This window comes from Pyrus communis, chromosome 1, assembly GCF_041283825.1.
Source record: "Pyrus communis isolate YQ-2024b chromosome 1, ASM4128382v1, whole genome shotgun sequence".
Classification (NCBI taxonomy): Eukaryota; Viridiplantae; Streptophyta; class Magnoliopsida; order Rosales; family Rosaceae; genus Pyrus; species Pyrus communis.
Window position 1 is genome coordinate 9,043,261 of NC_142565.1, and position 24,332 is coordinate 9,067,592.

Sequence of the window (24,332 nt, forward strand, 5' to 3'; positions counted from 1 at the left end):
CCGCTGTCCGCCAATGTTTGTATTGCAAAAAACCTAAGCAGATTAGGCAAATTGTTGTGATGCAATTTCCAGATGTAAAAGTTTTATGATCCGGCAGTCATTCGGATGGATGACCACTCACCGCTGCGTATCTAATTTAGTCAAGAATGCTGCTTAAGCTATTACCACATCGGTATGGCAAAGCAAAGCTATCCCACATCGGTCACAGGCGTTACGTTTAAAGGCTTTATATACTGCTTGCTTGCAGGAAGGCTTGTCCCTTCGGGGACATCCGATAAAATTGGAACGATACAGAGAAGATTAGCATGGCCCCTGCGCAAGGATGACACGCATAAATCGAGAAATGGTCCAAATTTTTTTGCATTTTTGGCTCCTGGTTTTTATTTTGCAATCTAAGACTGAGACTTAAAAAGGACAAGGCAGAGTTGCAAATATCATCTTATAGGGACGGTTTTTATTTTTGCAATCTAAGACTGAGACTTAAAAAGGACAAGGCAGAGTTGCAAATATCATCTTATAGGGACGCCTTAAGGTATGGAAATTGCTTAGTTCTTTGCGTGTAAAGAATAATTACTCTTTAAATGACGATATGTTATTATTTTATCGTACAAGTGTTATAAGTAGAATCGTCCAATTTTTTAATATTAGCTAAAGATAGTCTTTATAATAATCCATCATTTGAATACCCTTTAATCATCTATATAAATTAAAAAAAATTACAGTTTATAGGATGTTAATTGTCACCACGTAATTATAATTCAAAAAAAATTTACAATATTAAAATCCAGAGAATCATGCATATGTTGATGATTGTTTTTCACTTGATATTGAAGTCCAATGATATTTCTTCACTATTGAAAGGTTGAAGGTTCTTGAAGTAGATAAAACAAAATCACTATCAATTTATTTCTCAAATAATGCTAGCTATATTAAATTTGTCCAATATTCTAGCAGATCAGTTGTTATCCGTGCGATTCAGGTTATCCTTAATAATAATAATATTATTATTATTAAAATAAGGGATGTGATATCCACACACTCTATTTTATTTCTCACACATCTTTTTAATTTTCGACCATCGGATCGAATGAATTAAAGAAGATCAACGAATATAAATTATCAAGGGGTGTGTGAGAAGTAAAATCCACACACTCCTAAAATAAAGGAGTGCTACTAGACCCACCCCAGTGTCTTATTTTCCCACCATAGAAAATTAAAAAAGTAAAATGTTATTTCCCCACCCACTATTATTCCCAAAATAACCATAATATATATTTTTTTAAATAACTCTAATATATCTTTGAATAATATTATAAATAAATAAATAAAAAATGAAAGAAAATGCAAGACCTAAGACCTAAACATTCATCATCTCCTTCACACCTAATACCACCATGCAAAAACCCCGGATCCCCAAACCACTCTTCTTCCTCCTTTTTTGTCAAAACTGCAGATCTCACACCCAATTCTCTTTTTTCTCCATTGAAGTTTCTCGCCTTCATCTAGCATACGCCCATTCTTTCCTCCAACATTTCCCTGGATTCTAATCCAAATCCTTCCCAACCTCTTTCCACCAAAGTTATCACACCCCACCCATCATTATTTATTTATTTTTTTAAATTATTTTTTGTTTTTTCAAAATTTTATTACTGAATTAAATAGGGGCATGTATGTAATTCGGCATTTTGTTTGTCTCTCCGTATTTTTAATGCTTCCTCTTCCGTTCTTCTCCAACTGTCCAACTGACCACTCTGAGACCCGCGCACACAGATCACACCGAAAACGTCGTCGTCGCCGAGAGACACCGGATCAAGGCAATGGAGTCGGACCAACCGTCCATAAAATTCGGGACCCAAGAGGCCCTCTCGCACGTGCGGGCCCTGACGGACGTTGGCGCCATGACGCGCCTCCTCCACGAGTGCATAGCGTACCAGCGATCCCTAGATCTGGACCTCGACAGCCTCCTCTCCCAGCGCTCCGACCTCGACAAGCAGCTCCTCGGCCTCAGCAAGTCCTCCCAGGTTCTCGACATCGTCAAGTCCGACTCCGACCATGTCCTCTCCAACGTCACCTCCACCTGCGACCTCGCCGACCACGTCAGCGCCAAGGTCCGCGAGCTCGACCTCGCCCAGTCCCGCGTCAAGTCCACGCTCCTCCGCCTCGACGCCATCGTCGAGCGCGGCAACTGCATTGATGGCGTCAAGCAGGCCCTCGACGCCCAGGACTACGAGTCCGCCGCCAATTACGTCCAGCGCTTCCTCCAGATCGACTCCGAGTACCGAGACTCCGGCGCCGACCAGCGGGAGCAGCTCATGGAGTCGAAGAGGCAGGTCGAATCCATCGTCAGGAAGAAACTCTCGGCCGCCGTGGACCAGAGGGAGCATTCCAATGTGTTGAGATTCATCAGGCTTTACACTCCATTGGGGTTGGAAACGGAGGGGTTGCAGGTTTACGTTGGGTACTTGCGGAAGGTGATTGGGATGCGATCCCGGCTCGAATTCGAGCACTTGGTGGAGCTAATGGAGCAGAACAATCCGACCCAGGCCGTCAATTTTGTCGGGTGTTTGACCAATTTGTTCAAGGACATTGTTTTGGCGGTGGAAGAGAACGATGAGATTTTGAGAGGGCTTTGTGGGGAAGACGGAGTTGTTTACGCCATTTGTGAGCTTCAAGAGGAATGTGATACGAGGGGTAGTTTGATCTTGAAGAAGTACATGGAGTATAGGAGATTGCCGAAGTTGAGCTCCGAGATCAATGCCCAGAACATCAATGTGGGTGGCGTTGGTGTTGGGTCCGAGGGACCCGACCCGAGAGAGGTTGAGCTGTTCTTGGAGGAGATACTGTCTTTGATGCAATTGGGTGAGGATTACACTGAGTTCATGGTATCTAAGATCAAGGGCTTGACTAATGTCGACCCGGATTTAGGTCCACGAGCCACTAGGGCTTTTAGGAGTGGAAGTTTTAGCAAGGTGGTTCAGGACATTACTGGGTTTTATGTCATATTGGAAGGTTTCTTTATGGTGGAGAATGTGAGGAAGGCTATAAGGATTGATGAGCATGTGCCGGATAGTCTCACGACTTCAATGGTGGATGATGTTTTCTATGTTTTGCAGAGTTGCTTGCGGAGGGCGATATCCACTTTGAATATCAACTCTGTGATTGCTGTGTTGAGTGGTGCGAGTAGCTTGTTGAGCAATGAGTATCACGAGGCCTTGCAACAGAGGATGAGAGAGCCAAATCTTGGCGCAAAGCTGTTCCTAGGTGGTGTTGGCGTGCAAAAGACTGGGACGGAGATTGCCACGGTTTTGAATAATATGGATGTCAGTAGCGAATACGTCCTCAAACTGAAGCACGAGATTGAGGAGCAATGCTTAGAGGTAATTGAAATGATTTGCTTTACTCTGTGCTTTAGTTTATCAGGATTTCTGACATGAATAATAACTACATTGTTTGGGCAAGTCTTTGGCTTGTATTTCGCTTTGTATTAGGTTAGAAGTCCCAAATCACTGTAATTATGCATATTTAGGTTTAGTCAGACCGGCATTTGATGTGTCCAATTTCCTGTAGTTGGAGTTTCTAATGGCCTTGTTAATGTTTGGGAACATAATAAAACGCCACATACTCTAGCACTTCACAGAATTTCCTGTTAATACAAGAAATGGAGTTTGATGGTACTGTGTTAATCGTGAAAGAACGATGTGTGGCTGCCCACTGACTGCATTATTGATCACTGCTGCTATCGTAGGCTTTGGTTACATGAAATATTCATAGTTAAAAGATTTCTTATTTGTTGTCTGGTAAGTTGATAAGGACAAAAGAATACAGGCTTGTTGGTGTTGGTTTATTTATATGTGGCGTATGATTTGTTCATGTTGATGTTGCCTTTATCTCCTTAAGCCTTTAGATGTTTCAGTTTTATGGTTAATTTTTCCATTTTTTTACTGAAATTTATGTGCATTGAGATGAAGAGTCAAGAGAGCACCGTAACTCACTAAGACAATTGTGCATTTCTCAAATCCCCCATTTGCTACTTGCTTGTGCCCACCTTCTTGGCTGTAGTGGAACTCTTAAGTATTGAAATGTAGATCATTTTGATATCCGTCATGTACACTCACAAAATCGCAGCAGTAATCTTTTGGCATCTTTTCTGTTCTTCTTGCTGTCGTAAATTCATGTCTGATGTTATCATCTGTTGAGATCTTTCGTTTGGTAGAGAAAAAGTGAAGTGTGATATCATGTTTATCAGGTATTTCCTGCACCGGTTGATAGAGAAAAAGTCAAGTCTTGTCTGTCTGAGCTAGGGGATATGAGCAACACATTCAAGCAAGCATTGAATGCTGGCTTGGAACAACTTGTGGCAACCGTGACACCCCGTATCCGTCCAGTGCTAGATAATGTGGCAACCATCAGCTACGAGCTGTCAGAGGCTGAATATGCAGATAATGAGGTCAATGACCCTTGGGTCCAAAGGCTTCTTCATGCTGTTGAGACGAATGCAGCATGGCTCCAGCCGCTAATGACTGCCAACAACTACGACTCATTCGTTCATTTTGTAATCGACTTCATTGTGAAGAGGCTTGAAGTGATTATGATGCAGAAGCGATTTAGTCAACTCGGAGGCCTTCAGCTCGACAGAGATGCTAGGGCATTGGTAAGCCACTTCTCCAGTATGACTCAAAGGACCGTCAGAGACAAATTTGCGCGTCTCACACAAATGGCGACGATCCTCAACTTGGAAAAGGTCTCGGAGATTCTTGATTTCTGGGGCGAGAACTCGGGACCTATGACGTGGAGACTGACCCCAGCCGAGGTCAGGCGAGTCCTCGGCCTGAGAGTTGATTTTAAACCCGAAGCAATTTCCGCTCTTAAGTTGTAATCCCCATCCGAATCGACACTTACCCTTCGCATTCTTTTGTTTCTTCATAAATATCATATCTTCATTCTTCTTATTGCCACTTCTTACAGTTTTTGTACCAGAATTTTCGTACCATTTACTCTTTTACCTTGAACACGTACCTTTTATATTGAAACAATGAGTATGCGTTTTCGCTTCTCTGGCCTAAATTATATTGTCGCCGGCAACCAGCCACCCTGAACCCTGGCCGCCCTTACCGTTCAATCATTTGTTTGGTTTTCAGCGGTACATCAGTCTTAAAAGAGTTTCTAATTCAAATCTCATGAACGATAATTGCTGATTTAAGAAAACAACTCCGTTTGCTGAAAAAATAAACCATCCAGTACCATATGGTTTTGATTTCTACATGCAAAGCTCCGTATTTTGGTGTAAACAATGCACGAGCTCCGGCTAACTCGTTAAGATGCGGAATACGTCGAGAGTTGAGCCACGAAACGAGTCGGATCCAACCAATGCAAAATTTTGAAAATATGTGTAGATGTAATAAAATTGGAAACAGAGAACCAACATCATCACTACAGGGTTTTGCTTGCCAATACAGAAACAGAAACAATCGAATTTTTCTAAAAGAACATGAACAAAATTGAAAAGATAAACATACATATGTCCTGCTTTTACAGTAGATAAAAGCTGATAACAAGTGACAAGTAGCTGCTAGCAGTAACTAAAAATTTAACGCCACGCAGGCATACCTAGGAACAGCTCCAACCAGCCGAGATTTAGACGTGAGCTGTGCCCTGAGTGAACTTAGGATCCTCGCATCTGTAGCTGCCATCAGGCCCGATTCCAAAGCCCTTGGGATCGGCAAACACATTCTCGAGCAGCTGGCTGCGAGGTGGAAGAGGACTCTCATCTGCAAACTCAACGGCATCCTCAACCACCTCGTCGATCTTCTTATGGATGGCCTTCAAGTCTTGTTCAGTCGCCAAATTGTTCTCAAGTATGTATTTCTTGAGGGCTGTGATGGGGTCTCTGGCAGCGTAGTGTGCCTTCTCAGCTGCCAAAATGGAACAGAACATAATGGTTAATGACAATAAATTCGTGGAACCAAACAATGATAGTTTGGGATGGATTTTAGCTCATAAAATGTGCAAGAAGAAAGACATAATTCAAATACTCACCAGGGTCACGAAGCTCATCGGGATCAGCCAATGAGTGTCCTCTGAATCTGTATGTTTCACATTCCACCAAAGTTGGCCCTTCTCCTCTCCTGGCCCTTCCAATAGCCTCCTTTGCCACCTCCCTCACCTTCAACACATCCATCCCATCCACATGAACACCCGGCATACCGAATGCAGGCCCCTTCTTCCAAATTTCGGGATCAGAAGTAGCCCTCAAATGTGACATACCAATAGCCCACAAATTGTTCTCCACAACAAAAATAATTGGCAATTTCCACAATGCTGCCATGTTCAAACACTCAAAGAACTGGCCATTATTAGCAGTTCCATCTCCGAAAAATGCCAATGTTACATGATCACAGTCTGCCTGTTTCATCACTTCCCTCCGGTACTTAGAGGAGAATGCTGCACCTGTTGCCACTGGGATCCCTTCACCAATAAATGCAAACCCACCGAGTACATTATACTCTTTTGAAAACATGTGCATAGAACCACCCTGGCCTCGGCAGCAACCAGTAGCCTTTCCAAAGAGCTCACTCATCACCTCACGAGCAGGGACACCCTTACTCAAAGAGTGTACGTGATCACGGTATGTGCTCACCACAGAATCCTCCTTCTTGGTAAGCTTGATAAACCCAGTTGAGACAGCTTCTTGGCCATTGTAAAGGTGAACGAACCCAAACATTTTGCCTCTGTAATACATCTGAGCACACATGTCCTCGAAAGATCTACCCAATACCATGTCTTCATACAGCTCCAAACCTTCCTCCTTCGTAATCAGCTAAATGCACCAAGATAGAAAAACCATAAAGTCTTAGACGGTATCCATTTCATTAGAAAACTCGAAAAACAAAGCTCAGATGCGTACTTCTACATCTTTTTTAAACTTAATTGCACTGATACGATGACGTTGCATGAACTTAAACATACGAGACAAATCAAATTGAATCAATTGATTCAAATCCACCCATAAACAAAATTGAAAGTTGGAAGCCTTGGATTTATCTGTTCTGGGTTTTCAATTTTTGGATCAAACAACTTAAATTACAATTGATTTAAGTAAATTTGATCGTAAAAGTCAGCCACCCAGTACTGACAAACCCAAGATTAACACAATTGAAAACCCAAATCTCTAATCCTTCCACTGGATTACCATGCATGAGAAAAACAAAACAAACCCCAAAAACCCAATCAAGCAACGAAATTTCAGGACAAAAGCATTACCAGATTGGAAGAAGCCTGGACCTTCTTCTCCTTGACAGCTTCGGAGACGGCAACGACGGCGGATCGGCGGTGGGCATTGGAGTGGGAGAGGGAAGCGGGTCGGAGCTTGCGGGTAGATCCGAGAAAAGAGGATGCCTTGGTGGGGAGCAGCAGGGAGGGCTTGTCATTGGATCTGGGGGTGCTGGCGGTGGTATTGAGCTGGAGAGGCTGGGCCAAGTTGGTGGCGGACGAGAAGGACATCGCTGCCCCCTGCTTTCACTGCTTCCGTCTGTCTGGCAAGTGAGAAAATTTGAGGAGAGAGAAAGTAAGGAGGGGGGAGGATGGAATGATGGGGGATTGAGGGAGAGAGTATAAGAGGAGAACAAGGGGCGGAGAAAACAAAGGGAGGAGGCTTGGAAATAACCGAAATGGGAAAGCTAAGCCAACAACTCAACCAACCACTTGGGAGTTCTTCAATTGCTTGTTTTAATACAACCTTTCATAATTTTTGGGAGTTTTGAGGCCCTTTTGCCTCGTAATCTCCGATAGGACTTCTTGTCCTCCATGTCAATTTTCTCGCGACACTTGGCTTCTCTTTCTACATGCTCCGTTGATAATTTATGTTATTTAATTTTTTTCGACTCATCAATCTAACGGATAAATATCAAGAGATGTGAAAATAGTTAATATTGAGAGATGTGTGTGAAAAGTGAAAATGAGTGATAACACCATCTTTCATTAACCATTATGCCTGTATCATTTTGATCCAACACACATAGCTAGTTAGTTTGCGCTTGATTAGGTTGGGGGAGATTTTATGTTCAACTTACATGGGTGGACGACATATATTTATAATAAGTTGAATACTATAGTAAGCTTTTTGAGGCTCTCTCGAGCAATGCTTGACTTCTCTAGAGGTCTCTCGAGTGATGCTCCACTTCTCTAGAAGCTCATCAAGCAACGCTCGAGCTTCTTTTAGGCTAATGACAATATACTCAAACTCTCATCGAAAGGTTTAATTATATCAGACAACAAAATAGGGTTAGAAATCTTCCCACTTCCACAACTTTAGCGCTTTCAAAATTTCTACGAATATATTTGCATAAATTTTGGGCATGTTTACTTATAATGAATAAAGTTGTTATTAATGTGTATCATTTTTATTCATGGGTTTACTAATAACAATTGCAAGATATATAGGTCTCTGATTTCGAGCATAACGTAAATGACAAATTCTTTGATATAGAGAGTAAACGCAAAACAAGCAATGTAATAAACCCCGTTGTAATCATGTTCGTACTCCTCTTTGTAATTTTTGTAATTACGTTTTTCTGTTACTGAATTGTTGCTATTGCTTTGATTCTTACCAAAAAAAAAAAAAACCAAATGTGTCTTCACCGCAATATGTGGAATGACCACCACTCGCATTGATTTTTGTCAATCCGTGTGATAGTGAGATAATAAATTTGAGTTTGACTTAATTAATCTCAATAAGTACCGGCTCGTTTAGAAGTAGTTTCAGTTATTTTAAAAGCACCTTCAAACAAAATCTAAGATAGAATTTCTAACTTTCATCACTATTGACTTTAACAAACAATAAATCATATTTTGTTAGCAATTTTGTTTGTTGAAGAATGCTATACGGAGACTGTCTTCATTCATAAGTTATATTGAAACCAAAAATACAAAATACAAAAGAATATAGTAGAAGACAGCTTTTGTCCGTGTATGTTGCATTATTTTGTCGTGATCCAAATCTAGTGACCATGTGGACAAGGATGAGTTCTAACGTGTTATTGGATGATAACTGCAAAACCAAAATCCTTTTTCTAATTTCGAAATTTTGGTTAGTTATAAATTATTTACAACCGAATGGAATGATGTTTTAGAATTTTAATCGTTCTTAGTAAGCAGAATAAGACTTTGTTGTTGTGGTATATTCAAAACGTGAGGACATAAGCAGAAACGGGTCCATAGCTCAGTGGTAGAGCATTTGACTGCAGATCAAGAGGTCACCGGTTCGAACCCGGTTGGGCCCTTTTTTGCACCTGTTTTTTTTTTTCTTCATTTTTTACGTCAATATAAAGCTGGGCCCTCCAAATCCGCTCCAAGCCCATATCCGATTCGGCCCACCCGCAATTCCATATGGGTCCTCTTCTTCTCGTTGTTGTAGCATTCGCTCCACTTCCGATTTCATTCGCTCTGTCACTAAACCGGGCGAAGGTCAGCTTCTCTCTCTCTCTCTCTCTCTCTCTCTCTCTCTCATTCAGTGGTTCTTCATCGTTAGCTGATTGAGCTGTTGATCTTTCTCCGAATTATTATTGTGTTTGACTTATGATGAAAGTCGTAGGTTAGCTTTGATTTTGTCTGAATGGGGATTTCTATAATTTTGGGTTTTAGGGTTTATCAAGAAAATTTTACCAAATTTATAATTTTATATGATTGTGGCATCCTTTAATTGTTCCAGTTTTCTCTGGGGTTAATTTTAGATTAGCAGGTTAAGCAATGCATTCAATTCAACATTGTTACGGAGGAAATTTTGGTTTTAGGTTCAGATTTTTGTTGTAATTTTCTGCTTCTTCCATGCCTCGTTGTTTATTTTTTTTTTTTCTTTTTTTTTGCCCAGAATTGATATTATGTGTACAGAATGACAATGAGAACAATATTACCAACCCCAAATTTATTGGAGCAATAATTCTTAAACTGAGCGCTTGAATTGGGAAATATCCCGAAAGATTATTCGGTCGAAGCCTAGAAAGCGTATCTACACCTTATAAATGGTCCTTTTTTGAAGAATTTGAACTCTTGGATTTTGCAGCTTATGAAGAGCTGAAAACAAGGGGAAGGGGAAGCTCTGTAGCAATCCAACATTGGGGCTCCTTAACGCCTTAGCCGCTAGCTCGCTATTCTTGTTTCTGAATCTGTTGGTAAGAGTCATTTTTTCTTTTAATTAGTTTCAGTTTCTGCTACGAGTTTTATTTTTTTATTTTTTATCATCAAGTATGTAATTTCTTCAATTTCTTGTTGGTAGGATGTTTGAAGAATCGAGTGAATCACAAAATGCTGCAATCCCAAATTGTTCAATCCCCCGCTAGGCTAGGCCTAACAAACCCCACATCGCCCTCTCTTCAGAACCCTACGCCTCCAAAAGTCCCTTCACAGCAGCAACCCAATCTCTCCCCAACCCTTATCTCTCTCCTTCCACCGCTCCCTAGGGCCCAATCCATTCTTGTCCAAATGGCCTCCCTTGCCTCTAAACTCTTTGAAGTCTCTCCCAATCGGTCACTTTGGCTCAATGCATTTCGGGGGACCTTCCCGACTTTTCTTTCTTCCCAAACTCAGTCACTTCCCTCAACTGCACTTGAATCTTCTCCTTCCTCCACCAAAGAGATCCTCTCCCAGTTCACTGCCCTTCAAACCCAACTCTTTGAGGCTGTTGCTGAACTCCAAGAAATTCTTGATCTTCAGGACGCCAAGCTGAAAATTGCACGTGAAGTGAAGGCCAAGGATGCTGCGCTTCTTTCCTTTTCCAAGAAACTCAGGGATGTTGAGCAGGTTCTTGATAATCTTGTTGATGATTACTCTGATTTTACCCGCCCCAAACGGACAAAACAGGAGGACGGTGCAGATGATGATTCTTCATGCACCACCACTACGGTTTCATCTCAGTTGAATTTGACAGATATACTGTCGTATGCCCACCGGATAAGCTACACAACCTTTGCACCACCAGAGTTTGGGGCGGGACAAGCTCCTCTTCGTGGGGCACTCCCACCTGCTCCACAGGACGAGCAAATGCGTGCTTCTCAGCTGTATGCTTTTGCAAACCTTGATGTGGGCCTACCTAAAACAGTCGAGGGGAAGGAGGAAACGATGCAGGCAATATTGGAGCCCCCGCCTGCTGAACAAACAGAATCTAATCAACTTCCCAACCTGGGTGCACTCCAAGGTTTGCTTCCTCCCAACATCACAGTCCCGTCAGGTTGGAAACCAGGGATGCCTGTGGAATTGCCAACCGAATTTCCTGTGCCCCCACCTGGATGGAAGCCAGGGGACCCAGTGCCTCTTCCCCCATTTGAATCTCTTCCAGTTCCTAGGGCCGAGGAGCAACAAATACGACCTAATGCTCATCCAGGAGTACATAAACCACCAGCGACAATACAGGTTCAGCATGTTGAGCTGGATATTCTGGATCCAGACGATGATAGCGATTATAGTACTGAAGATGGAAGCTCAGACGATGATGAGTGACAGCGGGCTACTACTGCGACCCTAGAGTTTTACGTGAATCCTTTTCTGTCTTGTTGAATTTGCATTTACACCACCTCTCATTTCGTGAGTCAGCAAGTTGTGAACTTTGTTTGGATTAATTTTCAACAAGTTGATTTGTAACCTTTCTTTTGCGTTTGTAAGTTACTAATTTTTTGTCTTCTAAGCTTTAAAACTCAAGTAGCAAACTTGTTGGTCACGTGAGCCGCTTCGATTGCAACTTGGATAATTACTTCCGAGCACCAGTTCCGTACAGAGAATAAGAATTGAAATCATTTTGATTCTTATTGAGTATGCTCATAGTGTGGAACAACATATCTGACTCCGAGGGGCGTACCCATGGGAGGACCCTTTCTTGAGTATGCTCATAGTGTAGAATGTATCATCTTCTATCAGGGACTTGGCAGTATCCTACATACCAGAGTAAACAATTTCAAATCAATGAAAGAGAACAAAGAGGAACAAGTATATTGGACGCTTTAACAACACGATTCCCTTAAACAAGTTATACGAGAATGCATCATGCAACATGACTAGCATGAAAGAGAAAAGAGGTGGTATACCAGAATTCTTCTTTCGAACCCATACGTGCTAACTCCTGGCTGCCATTATCACAACGGAGTTTGGACATGATAGTTGGAAGACGAACACATCCTATCATGCCCTCAACAATCTCCTTGATGAACTGAGAGAACAGTTTTCTCAAGATATGGAAACCTTTACGGAGATTTGAGATTCTCCACTTGATTATAAAAGCCATCTCATCCTCTTTTGAGTCCAATGACTCGGCTACCATCGTTTTAACATCTCCTTTAGATACTGTTCCAAATTTCAGCGTTGATTAGTCTTCAACAATCCATGAACTTGTACTTTTTTAGAATACAAAATTTCTTCATTGATCGTCCTAAACAAATCATAAAGAGCATGGCATCTCGTTTAAGGGATAATTGAACAAGAATAACTCCATTATATATCATGCATATTTTAGCTTTTCATATAATCATGTCAATCAAGGAAAGAAAAAGCGCTGAAACCTATGACTGTATAATAGCCAGATAATCGTGCTCGTGGAAAACTTGATAAGAAAAATTGAAAACTTGGTTTTGGACTTACGAGTCAAGTAATCTAAACCAGAGTGCCTGTGATTCATCAGGATTTAAGCGATGGGTGTTCCTTTGGCACAGCCCAATACAGGCATGCAATATACTGTTAATGTCGTTCACCTGTAGTAAAATTACAAATAATAAATAAACTGTCCAGTGAATCTATAGTTAAGAAAAGATGATCTTGTGAAATGCTATGGTTAAAATAAAATATGAATTTATGGACCTCCTCCAATTTTAAAGCATTGCTGAAATGCTCAGTACGAGCGGCATTACTTGACACCAGACTTGCCACAGCAGTATCAAGCTTGATAAATTTGTCACCGATGGTAGAAAGTGTAAGTAAAAGAGCACTGCTGACATCACCAACCTTTTCCAACAAGAAAGATGCAGCATCTGTTGTCCCATATTTCTGGCACAGGCGTAAACGGTGTTCCACGCGATAGCTATCGAATGTCTCTAGGAATTTGAGAACTGAATTGCGCTCGTACTGACATAACAGCTGCAAAGTAAAAGCGAAACATTAAGAGGGCAATGACTAAGACAAGCTTTATGGTACAGAAACCAGGTGGCAATGAAACACAATCACTCAACTCATTAAAGCCCACATTCAAAATTTGGTAAAAATAAATATACTTACACAATAAAAACATTACCCTCGAAGGAAGATATTCAACTGACCACTTGATCATTCAACAAAAATCGAAATAAAGAAAAGATAAGATGTAATTCTACAAACTACTCACCTCCAGATACAGTTCAATCATATCATCAGTCACATTAACAGGATTACTATGCAAAAGCTTTGGGAAATCAGAGATCCTTTCCAGATAAGCCTCAACTGCTTTCGACTGATCCTTATCCCTCACATGATCATCTCTTCTTAAACTTGAAGAGTCGAGTGTGCCAGATAAGTGGACCTCAATCACTGTTTTTAAGTAAAGGAACAGACTTTTTGGATGGGAACGAAGTTTAGAGAGTATATGAGAACCTTCTTCAATAGTAAAATGATCGATAACCAAGAAGAATGTGCTCTCTCTGCATTGGATAAAAAAAATTGAGGTAGATAATCAGTAAGGAAGCTTTCACTGGAGAAGACAATCTACATATGATGTAATATGTGACAGAGGAAAAATAAAAGAAAAAGTTCAAGATAACTAAGGGATAACCTGTTTGAGTAAAAAAGCTCTGGAATTCGAGAAATTACTTCTGATTGAAAAGCAGCGCATTCCTTGTCAGTCAGCTGTAATAATGTTTTGTTGATAAAGGAGAAGGCATGAATGGGTTCTTCTACACCTTTCATATAGCAATCCAGAGCAGCAAGATACTGATGTCCGCTAGTATGAATTAGGCCACAAACCTCAAAGATGCCAAGAGACCTTGTAGTAAGTAATCTTAAACTGAATGAATTATGAGCCAACATTGTATGGTATTGGTAAATATACCTGGTAAAATCGCGCCTTTTCACATAGCTGTAACACATAAGATGAATCCCAATCGGTCTCAGGCACTACCTCAAGAAGTCCCAAAACCTGCTTCTCTCTTCTTTTTGAGGTTGTGCCATCTCTGGAAACACATGGTGGAAAGTTAACATCCGAGGTCAAGTACTCCAAAATTTGAGACGATATACTTTTCGAGACAGTGGCTCTTCCACATGCAACATAGTATGAAATAAACTCAAATAGATGATCTATGTCTTTCTTTGAAGGCCACTCTACTACTGATCCAGTGTCATCGGGAGATCCATCTGTTTGAGAACTTTCCTTACTAATAATGTGAATGAGCGTATCTCCTGTATTCTGAACCATTGAATTCTGATTTTGAGCCATTAAATTGTTCCCATCCTGCAGCTCCATATTAGCATTAGCTGAATCATGAGAAGAAAGGTCAGGTTTTGAGATTTCATCTTCTACGAAAGCACATCTCAGAACGTCTAAAGTAGCTTCAGTGTCTAGATCTAACAGAAGATACAGGTTAATATATTCTCCTCCAGGCAATACACTTGAGACTGCTCTTGAATTAGGGGTATCAGATCCCTCCAACAAATATTGCAGAAGTTCTGTTCTCAGAGATGGCAAGCACAAAGGAGGAATTGATCCCTGTCCTGAAACCACAGATAATTAGTGCAAACTTTGTTAATCAGATTAGTCCATGCGAAATCCAGGAATAAACGAAGCTACAAGTAAGTAAAAAATATATTCAAGTAGAAAAGAATGCTAGTCTTCCTTTGATCGCTTCATACATATTTGGTAAGATTATTCTCCTTTTCTATGAATTACCTATTTCAAGATCACAAATCCATTTGTAGTAACAGATGGGATTATCACACAGATGGATAGAATCCTGCAATATTCCAATTGAACAACTATTAAGTGTAAGTCCATACCTGGTGGAAAAGCAAGGCCTGAAAAGCAGTCTTCAAATAAACTAACATCCTGTACCTGTAAACAAGAACAACATACAATAAAACCACTTAAAAGGCTAATGGAAAACTAACAACATACAACCAATAAGTAACATGAAAACAATGTGGAAAACAACTAATTATATGCTTTCAGTAAGATTATAATAATTAGGGGTAAAGATGATGCAGGATGAAAGGAGAAGCAACTAAAGTAGCAAGATAAACCACATATAAGCCTTTTTAAACTCAAGTAGAACACACAAAGGACAATATCAAGATATTCATACCCAAGGGTGGTAGCACCTTCTCCTTGACTATTTCGCAAGACCACCAACAGCTCCTCTAAGGGTGACCCGAAATCATTCAATCCTTTATTGAAGAGATACACCAGAGCACTATACAGTCCGTGCTCTCTGCTTAACCTAACAACCTACAATAAAACATAACAAATAATGTGCGAGTCCAGGTGGAAATTATGACAAACAAATTACAGCAACATGAAAAATTATAAGCAACAATCTGAGAGACACAGACCTGAATGAAATTCAAGGATGAAATATCCATGTGAAGGACACATTGTTCAACACGCTGTAACCACCCTTTGCGGCTATAATACTCTACCAGTGCTTGCATGATCCTGAGGAAAAGGGAGAACGAAATAACATTATTATGTATAACATACCTGCCAATACAGCTAAAATACTTGAACACTAAGCATTACCTCAGGTGGAAGAGAACCAAGCATGTCCTCCAATATATAAGGCTCCAACAGCTCCAAAAATGTGTCTAATAACATTTATAAAGAAAATTGATTGGTAACATGCACTGGTGGAGGAAGATGATATATGCATGTAGCTTCAAGCTATCAAATAATGCATATACTTCAAATGCTGCAAAACTGCAGCCCAGACAAGCCAAAAAAGATACACCATACGTTGAACTTAATTGCTTTGTTCTATAATATGTCAAAGTATTAATCCAGTAACCTCAAATCATGACGAAAGTTGAAAAGCTTGGTTCTGAAATACTTTCAATATATTTATTCTAAATAAGAAATATTTCAAGCCTATAATGCAGGATATAAATTATTCACTTAATCCCCTTTCAAAAGAAGAAAATATGTTATTCACTCCAGTTTGAGCATGACACTAGTTATGAGTTATGGTAAGATAATTTGAGATGGTAAGTGTATTCTGTGTTTCGTTGATGCAGCACAGTTGCACATTATAAAAAGCCATTCTGACTCAACCATGCATGGTTGGTAAAATGGACTTTCCCTCTTCCTAAGTATATGAAAGCCAAAGAATGCTTCTCTTTTTGTTTCATTTCAATAGAATAATATGTAATCCAGATATCCAAACTTTGGCTTAAAGTGGATGGAGTTTACAAAACCATAAACGAAAAAATAAACAGAATTGAGAATACCTCTTTGTTGAACAGCTACAAGCTTAGAGAAGATTTCATCAAAAAGTATGTCAGTCCTTCTGATATGGACACAGAATTCAACTGCAACTCCACCAACACGGGTGTATTGCTCTTTTATTTCAGAGTGCATAGAACTGCTTTTGCTTTTTAAACCATCAGGTTGATCCATTTTTCCAATTTGGTTGCAGAATGCTACTGAAATATATGAAAATCTTCCTCTACATATGACAAAATCAACTCAACCAGGTAGGACATTATGGCCTCCTGTACAGCAACCAGAGTTCTAGGAAGGTCAATAACACCATGAGCTTGACCGTTGTAAATTGTCATTGCCATGTTCAAGGCACCCATCCAATCACCTGCTCCCTGTAAAACCTGACATCGTTCTTTCCAAGGGAGAAGTTGGGAAACGATAAGATGCATTGGTCCAAGTACATATACCGAAGCTCCTCTTACAGCTACACAATTGTGATAAGCTTTTTCAGGATTTCCAAATATATTAATGAAGTGAGTATGATACGCAATGAGATCATCCCCTCCAAAACCGTCAACAGAAAAACTTGTTTGGTGAATCACAGTTCCATCCTTTGCAAACAAACAAAGTTGTCCAGTCACCGTGAGAACCACCAGCATCTGAAGCCACAAAAACTTCAAATTAAGCTCATTCTTACGTGATGTAAACTTGACTCTTAACCGTGTGCAGAACTCTTTATAGGCAGAGAAACATAAATTTCTTCAGTTAAAAGAATAAACATAAATTCAGCACGACAGAAAACAAATAAACAGGTGCATACCTGATCATCCAGCCAAGCCACACCTATGGCTGCACTTTCAAGAGACCATTTCCCATACACTCTCAGCTCTGATTTGACCAACTTTGCCACCTGAACTTTTCGATCCCAAGCAAGTGCTAGTAACGAAACTCTTTCAACTGCTTCAGCAGGCATATTTTCAACCAATAATGAAAAACCTCATCTTAGGAAGCCATCAACAGGAAACTTAACAAATAAAGTCAATCCTTACCGCTAGTAGCAGGTGAACCGTGCGATTGTATTGAACATTTCCAAGAAGTACAAGGCATGGAACCCTCCTGAACCCCATCTGGTTTGGAAAGGCGTGCAAACACTTCCAAAGTGGCAGTTAGTCTTACCTACGACAAAGACACATGGCACTAGCACACTTAAAAACAAAAAAAACAAAAAAAAATAATAATAAACTTTTTGTAAATAGGTAATAATCCCAAACCAAAAGGTACATGGAATTGACGCTATCATCTGAGGGCTTCATACCACCAGAACAGTGTGATGGGTGACAAACACAACCGCACCTTCTTCCACCAAAGAAGATCCCTCATTGAAGAGTTTCCAACCTGCATCTCCACCAACCACACCCCCCATCATGCCACCAATACTGCTGCCTGAAACCGCCCCACTACCCTGAGAAGACAGTAAAGCCCCTCCACTGAATTCATAAAAAAGGAGTGGTGAAGCTGACAGCACTGTGCCTGTATTTTGTCCATCAAGAAGGCACTGTTCCAATCAACATGCACAGGAAGTTTGATAGAGTTACATTGTAGAAGATCATAGATTCACACATCAACCGCGAAGCAAGCATTTTTAAACATAATGCCAACAATGAAATTTTTTTACCTGTGTTTTAATCGAGAACCTATTAAGCAGGAGAACCACCGAGGAAGAATGTCACAGTACCAGACCCTTACCATCACCGGTAACTGCCTTAAATTGACGTGTAACATGAGAATCCTGCTCCAAAAACAACGTATGTACAACTGGAGCTGCATGTTTTCCAGTAATTACTTTGGCAGCCGATGCCCTCTGCATGTCCCAAACTGTAATGTGACCATCAGCATAACCAGCTAAGAGCAAGTCCCCTTGTTGATTGAAGCACATAGAAGTTACAGCAGCATAAGACCGTTCTCCTTTGCAACCCAAGAATTAGCATCTGGTACATATGTACCATAGTTTGTTAACATGAATTCCTCTATATCTATATTAGTGGCAGTTAAAACTAAGTAAAGGAATGAAAGCTAACCTTCGCATCCATGCTGTCAGCATTATGAGCAGAGTACTTACTAGGAATAACAAGTGTAGACCCTCTTGCCATTCCTATTGCAATGTAATTACTGTGAACCGCTAAGACTTGCGGTGAGCCATGATCACGCCTTAACGCCAGAGATGAAAGGGTCTGAGTAATGGGATTGTTAGCATCGACATTGAAGTATCCTAATGTGGTGGAGCCTCTCCGAACACCCTCAAGCCGCCTGGGTTGAGCGGCAGCACCCTCTTCCCAATGCAAAGCAGTAGAAGCTTGCTTCTTCTCTAACTCTTCAGCGGTTTTGAGTGGCTTCCGCAACTTCTTCTCAGCTTTTTTACTTATCCACCTGCTCTCCAATTCCCCAATTCTCTCCTCCACCAGTTGAGTGATTGAACTTCCCAATTCATCGTCATCATCAATACCGCTACCGTTACCAATGTTGCCATTGTTATCCGTGGACTCCTTACCACCACCACCATCATCCTTGCCATCACCGCAGCCTTCATTATCCTCGGTATCACTCTCTTTCGAACAAGGACTATTATCATCTAAGTCTTGAATTTCTTGTTTACATTCCTCTACCACCTCAACATTCTTACTAAATTCCGTATCTTTAACATCATTTGCATCTAAATTTGTCAAATTCTCATAAGAACTACTTACATTCTTCTCTTCTTCCACAGCATTCCCAGCACTCGTTTCATCAACTTGAGAAGCCTGCTCCAACTCGTTTTTGCTCTTCAATACCCCGCCAATGCTCAACAATTCACCGCCAAAATCCACTTGTAATTCCTTCGAATTGGTCCTAATCACTTCCGAACCAATTGCATTCGTATCACCATTGGAATTAGAACTCACCTCGGAGTTGTCATCCGGTTCCGAACTTTCAAGAACCTTCTGGATAACTCCACTCCCGGCGCTCCTCGGCGGTGGCGTGCGGAGTCGGCATCAACCTCGAGGCCGCCGCAGCAGCAGCCAGGGCCGCCCCGGGCTTCGCATTTGTTCTCATGCCTCGGAGAAACCATGGAGACGGCTTGGAAACCCTCCCGGCCGGATCGTCCGCTAAATCCCCGTACTTGACCGGACTGTACAAATAGGGCCTCATTCGGACCGCCCTTTCATCCTCGGGTTTAACAACGTGGACTAATACGGCGTATTTTGGCGGTTCCGGTGGTTTGGTGTCGAAATTGAGGCGGTGGATAGTGGAGGAGGGCGGGGAAGATGAGGCGGACGAATCGGTGTCGTTGAGGATTTCGTCGATCGTGCGGTGGGGGACGTCGTCGTCTTCGTCGGAGAGGGAAACGTGTGAGTTGAGGAACGAGTCGAGGTCGAGTTCCATGGCGAGTTGCAGTCCGAAGTGAGTGAGCTTCTTGGTCATGCTGGTGCTGCTACTCCGATGTCGTCTTGGTCATCTTTTTTTTTTTTTTTTTTTTTTGGCCCAACGTCATGTCGTTTCTTTTAATGAAATTGGGAAGGAGAGAACAACGCCATGTCGTCTGTCTGTGAAAAGCCTTTGTTCATTTATAACAGGTGATGTTATAAATTGGCCAAAGTGTGAAGGATGACCTTTACCAAAAAATCCTAGTAGAGTGACGTATCACATTATTTATTTTTGTAACTCTATCAGACAATGTATTAGGTAATGTATCAGACAATGAATGTATGTAAAGAGAGGCAAAAGATATTAGTATTATTACTTTTACTTTTGATCTTCTATGTTGTAATGAGGATATAAAGATACCTTTCATATAGAGGTTTGATCCAACAACACCTTACATGCATGAAGAAAAATTTTAACCACCGTAAAACTATTTCACCTAAAATTTTCAACTCCTATCACCAAAGTCTATTTTAGTTTGCTTCCTTGTACAATCATATATATGAAATTCACGTTATATTTCACAACAGGTAAGATATTATTTGTGAGATAATATCGTATACAAGTGTGTCGTGTTATGTTTCTCCTCTTGTTTGATTTTAGTCCAAAAGACTCCGAGGTAACTTGAGAGCAATTTTTCTTGCACACGAGGAATTCTTTGGCCATATAATTCTGCCGCCTATTACACACCGCTAATGAATCTTGAGGTACTCGGCACTGCAAACCCCTCCACCTGTGCATGTTTTAGTCGCCTTCTGCAAACTCCAAGTTACAGTTTCACCCTCCCGCAGCTTCACTGCTTAAAACCACCACATTTTGCACTGCATCCCCCTCAGCATTTTCATCGCACAAGAAGAAACAAGCATCCAACTGCAGGTTGCTGTGAGGAGCTCAACTGCTTTTGTAGGAAGCACTTGTTCCTTCCCCGCAGGTTCTTCTACGACTCAGAAGCACTTTTAAGTCGTTTTACTGTCAAACACAGGGTAGAAGCACTTTAATTGTCAAAAAGCACAAAGTTTTACTGCCAAACATAAGTAGAAACGTACTTTTAATTGTCAAAAAGCACTTCTAGCCATCGTCGACTCTAGTTAATCTTTTATGTTTTACTGTTTTGCAGAACGTAATAGAATTACAAGTTAATGGCAACTTTCACCGCTTCAAGCTTTGCCGCCACGAGCCCCCATGTCAGCTATGGCACTGTATCTTCCGGATCAAACCTGAAAACCAGATTTAAGAAAATGGTTTCTGGTAAACAGACCCTGACTCACAATGGGTTGAGAGCTTTGAACTCAGTGGACGAGCTCCGAGTCAGAACCATGGCCAACTCAGTTGCAAGGCAAACGAGGGGCAAATCCGTCAACAGCACTAGGAAGAGTTCAGGAGTCATTGTTTGTGGACGTGGGATGAATTTAGTGTTTCTGGGAACTGAGGTTGGTCCATGGAGTAAAACTGGTGGACTTGGTGATGTTCTTGGAGGCCTCCCACCGGCTATGGCTGTAGGCTTTGCTTACTTCTCTTGCCTTGTAATAATATGCACAATGAGAACCGAGCGACAATAAACAAACATTAAGCCGTATACAAACCATGGTTTAGTTCCCATTTATTCAGCGTAGTGTCCCTCGATGTCTGATTTTGATTAAATGTTTGTAACCGGTTATGTATGCGTGAATTTCACCAAATTTGAACTTTCTTCAGGCAAATGGGCATCGAGTGATGACGATTTCTCCGCGTTATGATCAGTACAAAGATGTATGGGATACAGAAGTAACAGTTGAGGTGTGCAAACATATAACCTTGATCAACACTGAAATAGGACAATGTTCAAATGATTTATTCCTATCCTGTTCCTATCTGTGTAGCTTAAAGTGGGAGATAAAACCGAAACAGTCCGATTTTTTCACTGCTACAAACGAGGAGTTGATCGTGTTTTCGTGGATCACCCGCTGTTTCTCGAAAGGGTTTGGTCTTGTCTCTACTTACTGATCATTTCCAGTGTTTTGCAAATAGTATGAAAAGGAAGAAAACTCAAATTCTTATCTGCTTTTTGTGACTGGTTGTTAAGGTATGGGGGAAAACTGCATCGAAAGTTTATGGTCCGGTTGCTGGAGTCGATTTCAAGGACAATCAACTCAGGTTCAGCCTGCTATGCCAGGGTAGTAATCTCTGCCCTTCTGATCCTCGTCGCATTTTCCATTCAAATCCGCGTTTTCTTAAAAATATGTTAGCAAATGTTTAGTCTGAATTTTAATCTGTGCATCTTCTGATTGTATAATATTATCGTTCATATTCTCATGGTTGTATAAAATTATATGTTTTAAGGCAGCTCTAGAAGCACCAAGAGTTCTGAATTTAAACAGCAGCAAACACTTTTCTGGACCATATGGTAGGCAAAACTCATCTCCAGTTCTCTAAACCAACACCACTTTTGAAAATCTTTTATGCATGAATTGGTACGATGGCGTTGCTACGTGCAGGGGAAGAAGTTGTTTTCATTGCCAACGATTGGCACACCGCCCTGCTCCCGTGCTACCTGAAGGTCGTATACAAACCTAGAGGTATTTACAGCACTGCCAAAGTAGCCTTTTGCATTCACAACGTTGCTTACCAAGGCAGATTTGCGTTTGCGGACTTTGCACTTCTCAATCTGCCAGATGAATTTAAGAGCTCGTTCGATTTCAGTGATAGGTATGGTTTTTTGCACATGATATAGCAGACTGTATAATGATTATGTGATTGAAACTTGAGTGTGATTGTTCTGATTCCACAGCTCTGAGAAGCCGGTGAAGGGGAGGAAAATTAACTGGATGAAAGCCGGAATTTTGGAATCAGACAAGCTCTTGACCGTTAGCCCATACTATGCCGAAGAACTTGTTTCTGCAGTTGAAAAAGGAGTCGAATTGGATAACATTATTCGGAAAACTGGAATTTTTGGAATTGTGAATGGTATGGACGTCCAGGAATGGAATCCCTTAACCGACGAGTATACAACTATCAAATACGACGCTTCAACTGTAAGAATACTCGTTGTACAAAAACTTCCTTAACCGTAATTCGTGTAACTTCTTTTGATTCGTATGGCAATAACTCTTGAAACTTTGGCTTGCTTAGGTGGCTGATGCAAAGCCCCTTCTGAAAGAAACCCTCCAAGCAGAAGTCGGATTGCCGGTGGATAGAGACATCCCTGTCATAGGTTTCATTGGTAGGCTTGAAGAGCAGAAAGGTTCAGACATTCTCATGGAAGCCATTCCCCATTTTATCAAAGAGGATGTTCAGATTATAGTCCTTGTACGTACCCGACACGGAAGTTGTTCCTCGCCTTGTATTGCTCATCTGTTTGTCCTGCCACCAAACCTACCTGTATATTAACGTGATCTGCCTTTGCAATTTTCTCAGGGGACTGGCAAAAAGCCAATGGAGAAGCAGCTTGAACAGCTGGGGATGGAATACCCCGACAAAGCCCGAGGGGTAGCGAAATTCAGTGTCCCTCTGGCCCATATGATCACAGCAGGAGCTGATTTCATGTTGGTTCCGAGCAGATTCGAGCCATGCGGTCTCATTCAGTTGCACGCCATGCGTTATGGAACCGTAAGATCCCTGACCCAAACAAGTTCTTCCATTCGAAGGTACATCTTGCATGAGTACCGATTCACTGCTATGCTTCTGCAGGTGCCCATTGTTGCATCAACCGGCGGGTTGGTAGACACTGTTAAAGAAGGATTCACCGGATTTCATATGGGAGCCTTCAATGTGGAAGTAATGCATCTTTTTCTACCATTCTTTATACACAAAATACTTTTATACCTTCGTGTTAACTCAGTTTCGAAAACTGATGTTTCAGTGCGAAGCTGTTGATCCGGCGGATGCACAAGCAATCGCTACAACCATCACAAGAGCCCTCGGAGCTATTGGAACTCCAGCTTTTACTGAGATTATAAGCAACTGCATGGCTCAAGATCTATCGTGGAAGGTAAAGACATCCCCTCGCACAATCCTTTTACAATTAATCGCATTCTCACATTCTTAAATCCTTTGAATCGGCACCGTGCAGGGTCCTGCTAAGAAGTGGGAGCAAGTGCTGCTGAGTTTGGGTGTCGCTGGTGGCCAACCTGGGATCGAGGGTGAGGAAATTGCACCGCTTACAAAGGAATATGTCGCGATGCCTTGAGAAACAAGAGTTAACCACGCAGTTGATCGGTTTTGCGTAGTAACACAAGAGATATCTGCTCCTCGCCTCCCAAACCGACCATGATGTGTGCCGTATGTTTAATAAGCAACACGATGGGGACTAAATTTAGGCAATTTGTATATCATAGGACATATGTGAGGGGGAACTGAATGCAGAAAATATAACCGAAAAGTTCAGTTAGGATAACACGAGCACAATGCAAGCGTCAACTGCCTCCGTCAATCTCTGTAAACGAGACTAGAACGTTTTTACGAGGGTCATGCCATCAACTAC

General features: G+C 41.3%; 4 protein-coding genes, 2 non-coding genes and 1 pseudogene across 8 annotated transcripts; 5 read left to right on the forward strand and 2 right to left on the reverse strand.

The window, feature by feature from the left end:
• The first annotated feature begins 255 nt into the window (after positions 1–255).
• On the forward strand, positions 256–358 carry LOC137721590 (U6 spliceosomal RNA). Its single transcript, XR_011066664.1, has one exon. It is a non-coding gene; the product is annotated as a U6 spliceosomal RNA (small nuclear RNA).
• A 1,197-nt stretch (positions 359–1,555) lies between these two features.
• Positions 1,556–4,949, forward strand: LOC137721219 (conserved oligomeric Golgi complex subunit 4). The gene is made up of 2 exons (XM_068460319.2): positions 1,556–3,377; positions 4,247–4,949. Exons 1-2 carry the CDS (start codon positions 1,818–1,820, stop codon positions 4,874–4,876), a joined length of 2,190 nt encoding a protein of 729 aa, XP_068316420.2. The 5' UTR covers positions 1,556–1,817; the 3' UTR covers positions 4,877–4,949.
• Positions 4,950–5,375: 426 nt separating this feature from the next.
• LOC137720093 (pyruvate dehydrogenase E1 component subunit alpha-3, chloroplastic) lies at positions 5,376–7,854 on the reverse strand. The gene is made up of 3 exons (XM_068459104.2): positions 7,261–7,854; positions 6,037–6,817; positions 5,376–5,912 (listed from the first exon to the last, which is right to left on the reverse strand). The coding sequence occupies exons 1-3, from the start codon at positions 7,498–7,500 to the stop codon at positions 5,635–5,637; spliced, it is 1,299 nt and encodes a 432-aa protein (XP_068315205.2). The 5' UTR covers positions 7,501–7,854; the 3' UTR covers positions 5,376–5,634.
• A 1,352-nt stretch (positions 7,855–9,206) lies between these two features.
• TRNAC-GCA (transfer RNA cysteine (anticodon GCA)) lies at positions 9,207–9,278 on the forward strand. The gene has a single exon. It is a non-coding gene; the product is annotated as a tRNA-Cys (tRNA).
• A 61-nt stretch (positions 9,279–9,339) lies between these two features.
• Positions 9,340–11,633, forward strand: LOC137720919 (hydroxyproline-rich glycoprotein family protein). Of its 2 annotated transcripts, none has more exons than XM_068460040.2 (3): positions 9,340–9,462; positions 10,058–10,166; positions 10,271–11,633. In XM_068460040.2, exon 3 carries the CDS (start codon positions 10,300–10,302, stop codon positions 11,488–11,490), a length of 1,191 nt encoding a protein of 396 aa, XP_068316141.2. In that variant the 5' UTR covers positions 9,340–9,462; positions 10,058–10,166; positions 10,271–10,299; the 3' UTR covers positions 11,491–11,633. The 2 variants fall into 2 exon arrangements, with proteins under 2 accessions (XP_068316141.2, XP_088552347.1); XM_088696221.1 differs by having other exon boundaries at positions 9,419–9,462; positions 9,866–10,166.
• Positions 11,634–11,700: 67 nt separating this feature from the next.
• Positions 11,701–19,899, reverse strand: LOC137719765 (uncharacterized; annotated as a pseudogene). Its single transcript, XR_015963846.1, has 17 exons — positions 18,493–19,899; positions 18,090–18,402; positions 17,730–17,969; positions 17,464–17,590; positions 17,235–17,371; positions 16,441–17,073; positions 15,727–15,801; positions 15,550–15,641; positions 15,277–15,445; positions 14,998–15,027; positions 14,057–14,715; positions 13,781–13,971; positions 13,358–13,649; positions 12,838–13,113; positions 12,622–12,731; positions 12,072–12,412; positions 11,701–11,919 (listed from the first exon to the last, which is right to left on the reverse strand). The product of XR_015963846.1 is annotated as an uncharacterized LOC137719765 (transcript).
• A 781-nt stretch (positions 19,900–20,680) lies between these two features.
• On the forward strand, positions 20,681–24,245 carry LOC137719662 (granule-bound starch synthase 1, chloroplastic/amyloplastic). The gene is made up of 13 exons (XM_088696222.1): positions 20,681–20,804; positions 20,991–21,369; positions 21,569–21,649; positions 21,733–21,831; positions 21,936–22,026; positions 22,197–22,256; positions 22,348–22,558; positions 22,641–22,884; positions 22,982–23,158; positions 23,267–23,458; positions 23,540–23,626; positions 23,712–23,840; positions 23,922–24,245. The coding sequence occupies exons 2-13, from the start codon at positions 21,013–21,015 to the stop codon at positions 24,036–24,038; spliced, it is 1,845 nt and encodes a 614-aa protein (XP_088552348.1). The 5' UTR covers positions 20,681–20,804; positions 20,991–21,012; the 3' UTR covers positions 24,039–24,245.
• Positions 24,246–24,332: the final 87 nt, after the last annotated feature.

What these genes read in the sequence shown, in the direction of transcription:
- LOC137721219 (XM_068460319.2), top strand. Translation starts at nt 1,818, where the DNA reads ATGGAGTCGGACCAACCGTCCATAAAATTCGGGACCCAAGAGGCCCTC. An exon ending in TTGAGGAGCAATGCTTAGAG is followed by an intron (nt 3,378 to 4,246) that starts GTAATTGAAATG and finishes CATGTTTATCAG; the next exon opens with GTATTTCCTGCACCGGTTGA.
- LOC137720093 (XM_068459104.2), bottom strand. Translation starts at nt 7,500, where the DNA reads ATGTCCTTCTCGTCCGCCACCAACTTGGCCCAGCCTCTCCAGCTCAAT. An exon ending in TCCAGGCTTCTTCCAATCTG is followed by an intron (nt 6,818 to 7,260) that starts GTAATGCTTTTG and finishes TGGTGCATTTAG; the next exon opens with CTGATTACGAAGGAGGAAGG. An exon ending in CGATGAGCTTCGTGACCCTG is followed by an intron (nt 5,913 to 6,036) that starts GTGAGTATTTGA and finishes CCATTTTGGCAG; the next exon opens with CTGAGAAGGCACACTACGCT.
- LOC137720919 (XM_068460040.2), top strand. Translation starts at nt 10,300, where the DNA reads ATGCTGCAATCCCAAATTGTTCAATCCCCCGCTAGGCTAGGCCTAACA.
- LOC137719662 (XM_088696222.1), top strand. Translation starts at nt 21,013, where the DNA reads ATGGCAACTTTCACCGCTTCAAGCTTTGCCGCCACGAGCCCCCATGTC. An exon ending in ATGTTCAGATTATAGTCCTT is followed by an intron (nt 23,159 to 23,266) that starts GTACGTACCCGA and finishes CAATTTTCTCAG; the next exon opens with GGGACTGGCAAAAAGCCAAT. An exon ending in TGGGAGCCTTCAATGTGGAA is followed by an intron (nt 23,627 to 23,711) that starts GTAATGCATCTT and finishes CTGATGTTTCAG; the next exon opens with TGCGAAGCTGTTGATCCGGC.